This window comes from Pseudopodoces humilis, chromosome 11 (genome assembly GCF_049639895.1).
Source record: "Pseudopodoces humilis isolate 2021_Gansu_Grassland_sample_001 chromosome 11, ASM4963989v1, whole genome shotgun sequence".
NCBI lineage: Eukaryota > Metazoa > Chordata > Aves > Passeriformes > Paridae > Pseudopodoces > Pseudopodoces humilis.
The window spans coordinates 3057741-3071176 of record NC_142210.1 but is presented as its reverse complement, the minus strand read 5'-3'; the positions used below and the strand labels follow the sequence as shown (position 1 = coordinate 3071176).

Genomic DNA, 13436 nt, shown 5'->3' with positions numbered 1-13436 from the left:
CAGGTGCTCAGGAGAATAAATGCTATGAGAGATAACGGGGCATCAAAATTTTCCATTGACACTGCATTGTGTGTGTGTTTATGATTACTACCTTATTTGCAGCTACTTTTACTTGTGTTTTATTAGTATTCTTCTGGATTACAGTTCAAGATAAAACATTGAAGGTTACACTGGATTTTATGTTGGTGTTCTTTTAACAACAGAAAAACAGATCTCAAAGGATGAGTGGTAGAGGATTTGTGGTGAGTTCAGAAATAAAGGATTTAATGGCACAGTGTGAGTTTTCATAATTGCTACATTCTTCTAAAAGTTTTAGAATAACTTACCTGGCACAGATAAATGTTGAGTGTTGATGTCAATTCAAGTGGATTTGGTACATTTTAATGTCTAAGTCTTCTGCTGATATGATAAATTATTTTCAAAGGAGAGTTCATTGCATTGTTGTTCCATGTCTCAGTTTTTGCAGTGCTCCAGACAGGCTCTCTGTGAGCATGATCTTGGGCAGATCTTCATTTCAGGATAACCTTACAAACTCCCTCCCATGCTTATCCTTGGCATCCCTTGCACTGTTTGATGTCAAATATTTGCACCCTCTGGGTTTAATTCCTGTACATGTTCAAGTTAACTGCCCAGCACAGACACAATGGATTTCTCCAGCTCTGGCAGCAGTGGTGGGAAGCCTTTGCAGCTGGGTGCTCCTGGGCTCTCAGCAATGTCCTGAAGGAGTCACGATGGATTTGAGCTTGGCACAGGATAGTCTTGCCTGCCTTCAGGAAAATGTGTGGGTGGTTTAGGAAGAGAACACAGCCCTAACGTGTAAGCACAGCTTCTGAAATCCTACTGATCCTTTAGTCTAAAGAATAAGTGTGGGACTCCTGGGGATGTTCTGAATACCTGTGTTTTGTTAACTGGATCTGTGCAATGTTCCAGTGGTTCTGCTGGTGGCAGACCACCTGCTGGAAGTGTTGCCTACATTTTTTTTTCCCAAACTAGTCTTGTACCTGCTCTGCATAACCCAGGACACATATTATTTTAGTTCTGTTTTGATTAGGTCTGTTTTGAAAACATGAATGGGCTGCGATTCACATAAAAATAATGTGCAGCTTACTTTTGACTATGTCTGTCTTTAAACTGTTTTAGAAATCAATGAAGAAGTAGCCTGCTTCTGGTAGCACTTTTTTTTTTTCTTTGTTTTTTTCCTTTTTTTTCCTTTCCAAGCTGTCTTGTTGGTTAAATGATATGTACTTTTGCTGGGAGGTGAGGGGAAAGCTATAAGGTCTCCTGGCTTCTGGAATGAGGCTGTTTAGCACCAGAGCAAATTCTTTTGTCTGCCTAGAGATGGCAAGTCCTTTAAAAACCACAACAGCAACACCCAACTGAGAAATCCTGTTTCAGGTCTTCTTCTTGTGTACATTATATAAATAAATACCAAGATGAGTGATAATTTCCTTCTTCTGCAGGTGTTCTGCTCATCTGTTTTCCATTTCTTTCCATTAGTATAAGCTGTTCTGGCAGAACTGCTGGTGTATTAAAATACAAATTGATTAGGAGGGTGAGCATGTGGGCACACACACACATATATGAATCTGAAATTTGCAGGTCAAAGCTTAGAGAAAATTTACACTTTACATGGTAAGGTTTGAATGCTGTCAGTACTACCTGTGCTTTAGAAAAAAAAAATGAGATATATTGGGCTTTGCTCCTGTGAAATTCAAAGTCATTGATTAGACACTTGAGGAGCCAAGGTTAAGTGCTGGTTTAATTACTTCCTTCTTTTGTAAGTGAGGTTGTTGTTACTGTGACAGTGAGCAGGAATAGCTATGAGGTTAACAGCCTGAAATAGCTTTTTATTATTATTTGAATTGTTGGGTTTTTTTTTCCTTTAGCTGGAAGTTGTTTAAAATGTCTCTGGTGCTGTTGCCCCCAGTCCAGATGGCTTTTTGCCTTTGTTTCAGTTCCTAGATGTGATATTGTTAGTTAGTTACCAGTGCCACCACACATGTCCCAGATGGGGCTGTGACTCAACCCCAGAGCTGCTGTGGGTTGGCAATCTTGTGTTTCTCAGGATAAAAACTGGTTCTCTCTCGGTCCCTGTGATGTCAGCTTGCGGGGCAGGAACAGGGTGCTGGCTGCAAAACACACTGACCCGCTTCCGTGAGGAAGGAAATATTAAGTAAGTGCCTGAGAGCAAGAATAACTCCTCAGCATGCTCAGATTGGCAACATGGCTTCTCTTCCCTTTTTAATTGAAAAAGCAGATGGAATTTTAAAAGATTCTGGTGTCTGTGCTGGAAATCTGTAATGATAAACAAATCTTAAAAGGACTGTGTTGTGGTGTTTGGACTCCAGGATATGGAGCAGCATTTTTAAGTCTTGTTTCTTTGAACATTTTAAACTCTTGTTAATGCATTGAAGTGGTTTCAACAACTGCAACTGTGAAAAACATCCGAAAAAGGATGAAAATAGAAAAGATACGCTGAATTAAAGCAGGGATGAACTATATACAAAATAACTATATAAAACAGATTTCCTTACTGCTGTACCTGTCCAAGTAATGCTTTGTAATGGAAATAGCTCTTTATTTTACCCTCATGACCACAGAAAATAACTGCAAATATGTGTATCCAAATATGAAAAAGTATATTATTATTATTTTTTGCTGACTGCTAATTTCAGTTACAACAGAATCGCAGCCAGCATTTTATGAATACAAGTAAATGAATGGAGGAAAACAAATAGTATCCCATTAAAATAGTAACTTGTGGAAAATATACTGATTGGTAATGAGGAATTTCACATTTTGTCTGGGTGTGTTTTTTGGCAGATGCTGTGTTATTCCAATAATGTAGTCTGTGCTGGGTGTAATGATGGGGTAACATTTTATCTCTTTCCTTTAGACAGCTCAGAGCTCACATACCATGCTAAGCTTCACACATCCAATGATGAATGGATGGATTTGTAGACTGTAGTAGTTCATATAAAAAACCTTCATATCTGATTTGTTATTTTTACCACATCACAACCTCCAATTATTTTTGCTTTAATTCAATCTGCTCGGTGTAGTGGACTTTTTTGGAGGAAAATGTGGACATGATGGTGGTAAAACTATTCTTTGATGATGGTGGTAGGAGCTCCCTAATTATTGCTTCTATTGAGAAAAAATGGTTCCTTATGTACTTACACTTCCTGAAATTTAGAGGTCTTTTGTTTGGTGTTAATGAAAACTCTGCTATATTTCTATCTAGTACAAACAAAATATGGAGTGATCCATGCATTGGTGTGGTTACATGATGTGTTGGCAGCTTGTGCTGGTCCTCACAGCTTTGCAAAGACCAGATGGGAAGGTGTTGGAATGATTTGGGTCCTGTTATTCAGTGTATTTACATGGCACTTAGAGGTGGGATGGAGTGTGTTGTCAAATACCTGAGGCAGCTTTGAACTGGCAAGTGGATTTTTGTACTGCTGGCATCCTCTTATCCATTGTGGGGAAGGACTAATTGAAATATTGGAAAGCTGCAAGTGGAGTTGAATATTCTGCCATCTTCTGTTACAAAGGGTGATTTCCCACATCTTGTGCTGTCCAACAGAAATTCAAAAGATGTAGGGGTAACTTGTCTATCAAAGTGCTTTATAATAGTGTTTTCCAATGCTCCCCATCCCTTTGACAGCTGAAGAGCATTGCCTGGATGAGGAGAAGGGTAAATCATTCAGTGAGCCATGGCTGAAGGGAAAACTCAGCTTTAGAGAGTGGTAATCACAAGAGAAGACTTGGAAGGTCAGAAAAACTGGTGGTAGCGTTAGGAGTAAATGAAAATGTGCTGAAATACAAAGGACAGGCAGTCAGGAAGGCAGAGGAGTGAGCTGGGGGAGATCATGGGCAAGGTTTCCTCCTGCCCTGTCGTGGATGCAGTTCCCACAGTTGGTGGAGTTCAGTGATCCTTCTCTAAGGGTGAAATTGAGATAAGTGTTTGTAGAGGAAAATGGCACTTTCTAGTAGAGTTGAAGAAATTTTTCCTGCTGTTAATAAAGATTTTCAAGTTGAATGTCACTGGCCGCATTCATGAACAACTAACAGGAAATTTGCAAAAAAATAAAATAGTGAAACTGATCATGAGGTTTCATATGAAATATTGCCTCATCCAAGAAGTTTAGTTTGATTGTGTTTTACACAGGTAAAGTTTTAAAGACAGCTTGAAATGAATTTCTAACTTTGTTTCAGCTAACCTCTAATTAGATTTTTCTCTTATTACTTAGTTTTAATGATATAAACATCTCAACGATAATGCTTTGCCAGGCAAATACTTTTATTTTGTTAAATAACATTAATGAGTAAAACTGTGCTTATGTATTTGCAGTACTGGCATTTGAGACCTCAGAGTTGTAAGCTGAGCTGCACAAAGCAGGCTTATGTAAACCTTCCAAAGACTTTAAAATGTGTGTCTAATTATAGAAGGTTAAATATACTGAATTTTAAGGTTTTTTTTCCCCTAAGGCCATGTGGTTATGATATTGAGATTCCATAATGCCTCCTGCCGTGACAGACAGCCTTGACATCTGGGCAGTGGATTCACAGATTGGTGCTGATGGCTCAATATCTGTGGACTTCCTGTTGCCCACTGGAATCTACATCAACCTGGACGTCCCTCGAGATGCCACCATATCTCAGATTAAACAGGTAACACCAAATGGGCAGTTAACTGATGTTTGGAATGAGGCCTGGTTCTGATTTTGATGTACCCTCTGGCAAATCAAGTCATGAATTTTGACAGAGAATGAGGAAATGAGGTACTGAAGGCACGTGTCCAGCAGATTGATTGATAAAGAAGTGTGTGGGTGGGGGGTTAGCGCTGGGTTTGGGCAGATGGCAAGGTTTGGAAAGTGGCTTCTTGCTTCAGCAGAGATTATTCTAATAGCTGTATGTTTTACTGTATTGCTACTCTAAAGCTTTTTCTAAGACGTTGGTAATCCATTGTTTGCTGATCTAACGTTTCTCTGATCAGATTTTTAGTGCAGAAGGCACAGATTGGGCTCCTGCTTCTGTTGACTGGCACCAAAGATAATTGCTTTAAAAACTGTGTCTGCTGCTTCTTAAAGGTTTTGTACAAATTGAGGCATCACTTAAAGCGTGAGGGAATGTCCAAGTGAAAGGAAGGAGAGAATGTAAGGAAGTGACCACAGATATTAAAATTTACTGACCTTTGATCGGATAATGGCCATGTGAGGACATTGGGAAAAGTTACTGAGGAATTAGCCAGTGAATGAATTACAGCACAGACTAACCTACTTTTAATACAATAAGTGATTTCAAGTGATAAAGAATTTAAAAACAAACATGTAAGTGACAGCAGTAAGGGTTTTGAACCCTGTCTGGTTTTTTTGCTGCTTGTGGGACATGGAAACTTGACATGCCATAACCCCGTACTGTTGATATTTAGCTGTTTTCCAAAGGAAAGAAATACTGATGCTAACTATGGAGGTCTGTCCTGGAAATCACTCAATATAGAGACTAAAAGTGAGACAAAGTAAACATATAATGATATATAGTGATAAAAAATAAACAAGTTAGCAAAGATGTTTCTATTTTTTGAGAACATAAATTGAAATGACTGTTGCCTTCAGGGCCTTAAGATATGACCCTGTTTTCTGTTTTGTCTCTTTTTTCATTTATTTCTTTGTTTTCATTGCAGCTGTTATGGAAGCAGGCACATTCCTACCCTCTCTTTCATCTCCTCATGGAGATTGACTCTTACATGTTCTCATGTGTGAATCAGACTGCTGTGCATGAAGAATTAGAGGATGAAACACGGAGACTTTGTGATGTTAGACCCTTTCTTCCTGTCCTTAAACTAGTGACAAGGAACTGTGATCCAGGAGAAAAGTTGGATTCCAGAATAGGTGTCCTTATAGGCAAAGGTAATTCCATTTAATTTTTTTTTAAAAATGAGGTTAAACTTTTTTGTGTGAGAGGGTCTTAATTGGGTAAGTAGGAGTGGATTTTTAAAAAATATATATTAACAATTCAGTATTTCCCTTTGTCAAACAAATACTGATATAGTTGGAAAGAATTTAAATACTCAAAATGAAGCACATAAAAGTTGTTTAAAGCTACTTTCTGTATTGCATTTCAGTGTTGTATTACTACACCAATCAGGAACAAGTTTTGTTTTGTAGATGAGGAGAAAATATGTATTATTATTACTAAGTGAAGAACAGCATAATTCTTGAGCAGTGTTATAATAAATAACCAGCAAATTGGATACTCAGAAGGAATTAGAAATTATGATTTTATTATACATGGTGTCTGAGTTGGTTAACAATGATTCTTGTTTTTGCTCTCAATTGTGACACTGATTTTCATCAAACAATGAGAAGCTATTTTTAAAGGTTTCACAGTAACTTATTCTTAATGTTATTTCAGAATTTTCAGCTTTTAAATCTACTCTGCTTGGTTATACAATCAAGATTGACAGGGTCATATGAGGTCATACCTCTTGTTTTAAAACAATGAGCCATTGTTAGGTCTCTTATAAAGACTGCAGGTTTTGTTTAGATTTCAGCAGTACACTGTCTGCCTATTTGTTAGAGCTGACAATGGGAACAGTTGGTCAGTTTAACCATTCAGACAGATCCTGATGGATTTGGAGAGATTCACATTCTGTGATTGAATATTTGAATATCAGAGCTGTGTGAGACCCTGCCTTATGCAGCCCCTATTCTGTACCTTAGCAGGGAAAAAAATGTGTTCCTGTCTGAGCTTCTAAACTTAGTGCTTTTTTCTCAAAAGGTGCTTGGTGCTTTGTGTGATTTGGACAATGTCCTTCAAAGTTCACGAGTGAAGATAAAGACACTTTAAGGCCCTACATGTCCTGAAGTACCAAAAAGTCACAACTTTCCATTGTATCATAGGAACATGGGCTGGTTTGGGTTGAAAGGAACCTTTTAAAGGTCCTCTCGTTCCACCCCCCTGCTGTGGGCAGGGATACATTCAACTGAACCAGATTGTTCAGGGCCCTGTGACTGACCTTGACTGTGTCCAGGATGGGGCATCCACCACCTCTCTGGGCACTTGGTGCCAGTGTCTCACCACCCTCCTTGTAAAAAATTTCTTCTTTAAATCTAATCTAAACCTACCCTCTTTTAATTTAAAAACTCCCCAGAGCTTGCTTTTCTCCAGACTCTCTCAGCCCATCTCTGTTGCAGAGGTGTTCCATCCCTCTGAGCCTCTTTGTGGCCTCCTCTGGATTCTCTCCAGAAGGTTCCTGTCCCCCCTATGCTGGGGGCCCCAGAGCTGAGTGCAGCACTGCAGGTGGGCTCTCACCAGAGCAGAAGAGAGGGGCAGAATCCCCTCCCCTGCCCACCTGCCCTCAGTGCTTGTGATGCAGCCTAGGACACGTTTGGCTTTCTAGGCTCTGAGTGCTCATGGCCAGGTCATGTCCAGTTCATCCACCAGCACCCCCAAATCCTCCTGGGCAGGGCTGATCCCCCAGCCTGTGTTGGTACTGGGGGTTGCCATGAGCCAGGTGCATTTGGTCTTGTTGAACCTCAGTGGGATTCCCATGTGCCCACTACTTGTGCTTGTCCAGGTTCCTCTGGCTCTCATCCCATCCTTCAGGTATGTCACCACGCTGCCCAGCTTGGTGCCATCTCCAGCTCTGTTGAGGGTGCCCTCAATCCCTCTGTCAATGTCATTAGAGAAGCTATTTAAGAGCACTGGTCCTAGCACACCCTGAGGGACACTGCTTGTCACTCGTGTCCGCTGGAACTCTGAGATGTTGACCGTGACCCTCTGGATGTGACTGCCCAACCAATTTCACACCCACTGAGCAGTCCACCAAACACATCTCTTTCCAGTTTAGACAAGGCCTTTATGGGGCCCGTGTCCAAGGCCTTACAGAAGTTCACCTAGGTGACATCCACAGCCATCCCCTTGTCCACTGATGTCATTCAATCACAGAAAGCCACCAAGTTGGTCAGACAGGACTTGCCCTGTGTATTCTTCAGTTATGTGTCTTGGAAAAGGAACTTTACTGGTCTTGGATTGGTAGAAATTTCAGTCATGTCATTTTGACTTGAGTAGAAGATTTTCTTTTTTCACTTTTAAACAAAATTAAAAAGAATGATGTCATCTTTCTAGTGATTAGAAACACCCCATAGCTCACAAGCAGTTCTGCTCTGCATTTACTGTGCTTTTTTATATTTTCTCTTGTGAGGAGAGACTTAAAACTTTCCAAACTATCTTGAACTCAGGGTAAGGTTGGATTTTCCAGTTCATAGTGCCTAAAATTCATGATTAAACACCATGAACCCATGAACATGGTTCATGGTGTTTAAATAAACACTTATGCCAGGTTACATAGGAATTGTGCAAGTAGCTTTGGAAGTCCACTGATGTCCAGGACAGTGTAGAACCCAGCTCAACTCTGAGCACCCATTTTGGATGGGATATCTGAAGGAAACCACCTGTGTCACCTTAACTTAAAGCTGATAGAAGTTTAAATGGGATGGGCAGCATTTGTACAGCTGTGTGTATCCTTTTGCTTCCTTGAATTCTTTCAGGTCTCCATGAGTTCGATGCCTTACAAGATCCTGAAGTGAATGACTTCCGAGCTAAAATGAGGAGAATCAGTGAAGAAAAGATTCAATCTCTTGTGGGTCTCTCCTGGATGGACTGGTTGAAGCACACTTACCCACCAGAGCAGGAGCCTGTTATCCCAGAGAGCTTCCAAGATAAACTCTACAGTGGGAACCTTGTAGTGGCTGTTCATTTTGACAATTGCCAGGTAGGAATGGTTGTTCATCATGTTTCATGAGCTGTTCTTGATCCAGGTCTGAATTAGAATGGATTGCTTATGGATATAAATGAAATAGAACACTTACATTATGGTGTTTACTTCAAAATTCAAAGTCTTTCACCAGGATCCTTGATTCTTGAAAGAAAGTGAGAATGTGACCCTATGGTTAATTGAACTTCTAAAGTCTAATTACAGTTCAGCTTCTAAAGGTAAAATGTACAACTTGTATCTTCTATATTACTACACGTTTGTTTAAATGTGAAATGTGATCCAAAGTTGTCAGGAGTTTTTTTGGCCAAATGTTCCTGTGTTGCTTCACTTACATTAAGTTTTAAGCTCAGTTCATCAGAGATTGCTGGTAATTGGGAGGCACCATATTCAACACACTTGTCTCTGTGTGTGACTCACTGAACATCTTTGGGGTTGATCTGCTAATTAGATTGAGAAATATTTTTTTTTAAAAAAGAAGAATCGGTATTCCCTTTACTAGAAATGCACACAGGAAACCAAAGCACTGAGACTTAGAGTTAGCTATTTGTTAAGGCTAGCAAAACCTTTAAAATAAACCCCCCTTTATTTTCTACCAGGAAAACCTGAAAAGTTTTATCATGAGTTTTTATGATGTTGCTATGACTCTGCCTGAGTCTGCTATATCCATTACCCTTTTTTGCACTCTGCTCTTTTGGGTAACCATGAATCAGCATTGGAAACCATAAAAACTTACAGGTGTGTAAATACATCAGGCTAGATTTGATGTCCATTTTGACTCAGGTGCAAGAGGCTGATTTTCTAATGATTCAGATGATTTTAGTTGCAAAGCTGAATTATTTCTAGCACTATCTTTTTAAACTTAAAAGGTTTAAAATGGTACACACATCTGCCCCTGTAAACATTAAATGTAGAGGTAAAAGCTAAATTTGGTCAGCAGTAACCCAAGCTGATGTTGGATGCAAAAGTGTTCTATGACAAAACCTTTACTAGTCCTGTTCAGCTTAACAGAGAGCCTGTAGTTGTGCAGGAGTGAGATTATCTTCAGCCCTTGATTAAATACTACATCTATATGCATATGCTGACAGGACAAAAGCAGTGCAAAAGTTCTTGCTGGTGCAGAATGTATTTGCCTGCCACTATAATAGCATAGGCTGCTGACATTTCAAATGTTTCAAATGCTTCTGCTGCCAGCTCTGACCTTCAGAGCTATTAACAGTTCAAATCTGAGCTGCTTTTTAGAGCAGTAAACTCTGTTCCAGACTTCATTACTTGCACTGAGCACTGGAGTCATCCCAGGAGAATTAAAGTGGAAGGTGTGGGGACTGTTCTGTCAACTCTTGCAGCTGCAAGATTGAGAGAAGGAAATATTAAAGTACTTTTTGTCTGGAAGGTGTGGGTGAGCTGTAAGGGCTCTGTGGTTGTCTCTGGATCAGGAGACACTGCTCCCCATCTCTGTGACATGTCTGTTAAGGTCATGTGGGGAGGAAGGTTGTCAGAGAGCACCAGCTTCCTGGGAAGAAAAGGTGTTATTCCCTGTCTATCACTAGCAGTTATGGCAGGAGATGAAAGCCTTCACACTGTGGCAGCTTTCTGAAAGGGGGAAGCTGTTGTGAGCCAGGCAGAAACTGAGAAAACACAGAATTAATTTAGTGTGAGTGTGTGGAGTTTGCTTGTTCCATTCGGGCAGCTTGGCTTCTTACCAGTCTGTATAAATAAAGCACAAGTCAAAAGACTCTAAGCAGACAACACTTCACATTTGTCAATATCTGGGTTTAGGGTGCTCACATCTTCAGAACTGGGCATGTAAATAAAAAAAACAACAAACCAAAAAAAACCTTGAAAAAAATAAAACAACAAGACCCCAGGATCTCCTGAATCAACCTTTGCAGATAAACCTGTGTAAATCATAATGTGATGGATGAAGGGAGATAAAAGATTTCACAGAAGACCTTGTACTTTAGGAACTTGAAATTAATTTAAACCTTCTTTTTAATTTACAAAAGAGAGTAACTTCTTACCTCAATATTTTTAGATCACATCAAAATTAGAGATCCTTTGGAAATAGGTCAATAGCCTCTAAGGGTTTTAATTAAAAGCATTCTTTAAAAATGCAGTCTTTCCACGTTGTGTTCAGAGTGCTGCACGTATTGGCTGCTACTCCTCTTTTCTGCTCTCTTCCCAATGTGGTGATGGTTTTCTACATAAATCACATTCACAGTTTCTTCTTCTTTCTTACTTGAAGCTTTTGCTTGTGAGTTCAATGATACTTAGAAAAAGGATAACTTGCTACTGGCCAGAAAAATGGAAAATTAACACATCTAGTACTGCTAAATACTTTGAAATGCATTGTGATTTATTGTCTCCCTCATTCAGCATTCCAACAATACATTGCTCTAGAAGTGTTTAAATCACTGCTAAATCAAATAAAGGCCTATGTTTTAAAAAGTTCTTCTGATAATATAAAAGTTTCGAAATTAACATCTAACAGCTTTTAGGGTGTCTCTTATTTTGATTGTCATAATAATCAGACTTTAAATGTTAAAATAGTCTGGATTTAACAGTTATTATTTCTACCTGTTTTATTATGTGTGCTAAAATCTTAGCCTTGTGTGTTTGCCTATGACAACTTTGTCCTTCAGTATTTCTGTTTGTGTTTTGTTAGGATGTATTTAGTTTCCAGGTGTCTCCTAACATGAATCCCATCAAGCTGAATGAACTGGCAATCCGAAAACGTTTGACTATCCATGGAAAAGAAGATGAGGAAGTTGATCCTGCTGATTATGTGCTGCAAGTTAGTGGAAGACTGGAATATGTCTTTGGTGATCACCCATTAATTCAGTTCCAGGTACACAGAATTTTTTGGAACTTGATGTAACAATTCTCTGCTGCTTTGGCCAAAGGTGCTTCCTCCCATCCCACTACTGAACAGCAGCATCTCCCTCCTGGTGTCTGCAGCCCTCTGCAGTTGTAAAACACATGTGATGAATTCTTTGTTTCTTTGGTTTGGAGGTTGCTGTAGAACTATTCTGCTGGCTGCTAACAGCTGTTTTCCCTGGCCTTTCAGTATATCCGCAACTGTGTGATGAGCAGGACCCTTCCCCAGCTGACACTGGTGGAGTGCTGCACCATAAAGAAGATGTGTGAGCAGGAGATGATTGCCATAGAAGCTGCCATAAACCGAAAATCCTCCAACCTCCCTCTTCCTCTGCCACCAAAAAAAACAAGAGCAACAACTGTGAGTTCATAGGGAGAACGTCTGATACCAAAAGGGAACTTGGGGGACATAAATCACAGTGCCTGGGACTTGTGCTGTCACTGCTGTTCACAGTGCCTGGGACTTGTGCTGTCACTGCTGTGTCCCAGTGTAGCCCACCTGGGTCGACTCAGAGCCTCCTGTTGCTTGGGAGATTTAAACATAAACAGAAATGTGGACAGGTCTTTGCTTTATTACACACTCTGGAGTTATTCAGAATGAACAATCAATTTTGAATTGTCAGGATGTAGTACACGACATATGTTCTCACCCCCAACTCTCTTCCAGCTGAGTTTTTACTTTGTCTACTCTTGTAGCTGTGATAACCAGTTTATCTTTGAAGATTTTAAATTTATATTTTTAACTGCATTTTTTTGGTTTGTATTTGATATTTTTGCTTAAAATGCTTAGCTTACAAAGTAGGTCTCAATGTTACAGTGGTGAAGAATGAACTTGTGTCTTTGTTTCTCTTCTCAGAGTGTGTGGGATATTTCTAACCCATTCAAGATTATTCTATTAAAGGGTAATAAACTAAACACAGAAGAAAATGCCAAAGTAAGTAATTGTGTCTGGTATCAGATGACATCCTGTTCATAATTTTAATGATTTTCAATGCTAAGTGAACTCAGAATCATAAAGATTTCAGCATTTTCATTTATTCCCAATATCATTAGTCAAAATCTGGCTTTATTGCTAAAATACTCCTTTATTGCCTGGAGTTGGATATGTGCCAATCATTGTGGCAGTATGGCATAAGTGTTCATTGGTATTTGATTTTTTAAAACATGTTTTCTCTAAAGTGCTGATAGTGGTGTGAAATGAACTCATTTAAAATAGATTGTCATAAACACCTGACACGAGTAAATTAAATGTTAAAGGCTTTAAAGTGGTATTTTTGTAGTCCTGAATATATTCTGTATGTCTGAACTTGGACTGTGTGCTTCTATACAATATGTCTTTTATTTTCTACACATAAGGAACACAAAGAAAGAAAGAAAGCTGGAGTATCATTTCCTGTAAAAATATACATGACTGGGTTACTGACTGCTGTATAGACCACAAGTTGTTAACACATGGGAATTTATTGCACAGCTACCTCAATGCCTTACAAAACACTTGCCTGTGAGGTAGAAAAGCATTAAACTCCTTTATTTGGTTTAGAGATCAGTAAATTGTGTAGCCACTCCTGTGGTTAACCATTGATATTTGCTGTTCTCATGCTTTATTCAGGATACTTGGTTCATTTTTTTCATTCAAAACTGTTGTTACAGCCTCCTTGTAAATTACCAAACCTACATTTTGGTCAACACCAAAAAGAAGTTTTACATTACAGATAAATGAGCCATAGTTACCTTTTAATACCTGAGACAGTGTGATTGTGGAAATGGATGGCTGCAAAAC

The 13436-nt window shown here is 39.3% G+C and overlaps 1 protein-coding gene across 5 annotated transcripts in view; it reads left to right on the top strand.

Annotated features, from left to right (window-relative positions):
- The window catches only part of PIK3CB (phosphatidylinositol-4,5-bisphosphate 3-kinase catalytic subunit beta), an 87889-nt gene that overhangs the window by 46790 nt on the left and 27663 nt on the right, over positions 1-13436 (top strand). For all 5 annotated transcript variants that reach the window (XM_088060909.1, XM_088060910.1, XM_005529601.3 and 2 more), the window contains exons 3-8: positions 4492-4674; positions 5687-5912; positions 8556-8779; positions 11445-11627; positions 11847-12017; positions 12513-12590. In XM_088060909.1, the coding sequence (XP_087917035.1) occupies positions 4522-4674; positions 5687-5912; positions 8556-8779; positions 11445-11627; positions 11847-12017; positions 12513-12590 (1035 nt within the window). In that variant the 5' untranslated portion in view covers positions 4492-4521. The remainder of the gene's footprint in view (positions 1-4491; positions 4675-5686; positions 5913-8555; positions 8780-11444; positions 11628-11846; positions 12018-12512; positions 12591-13436) is intronic.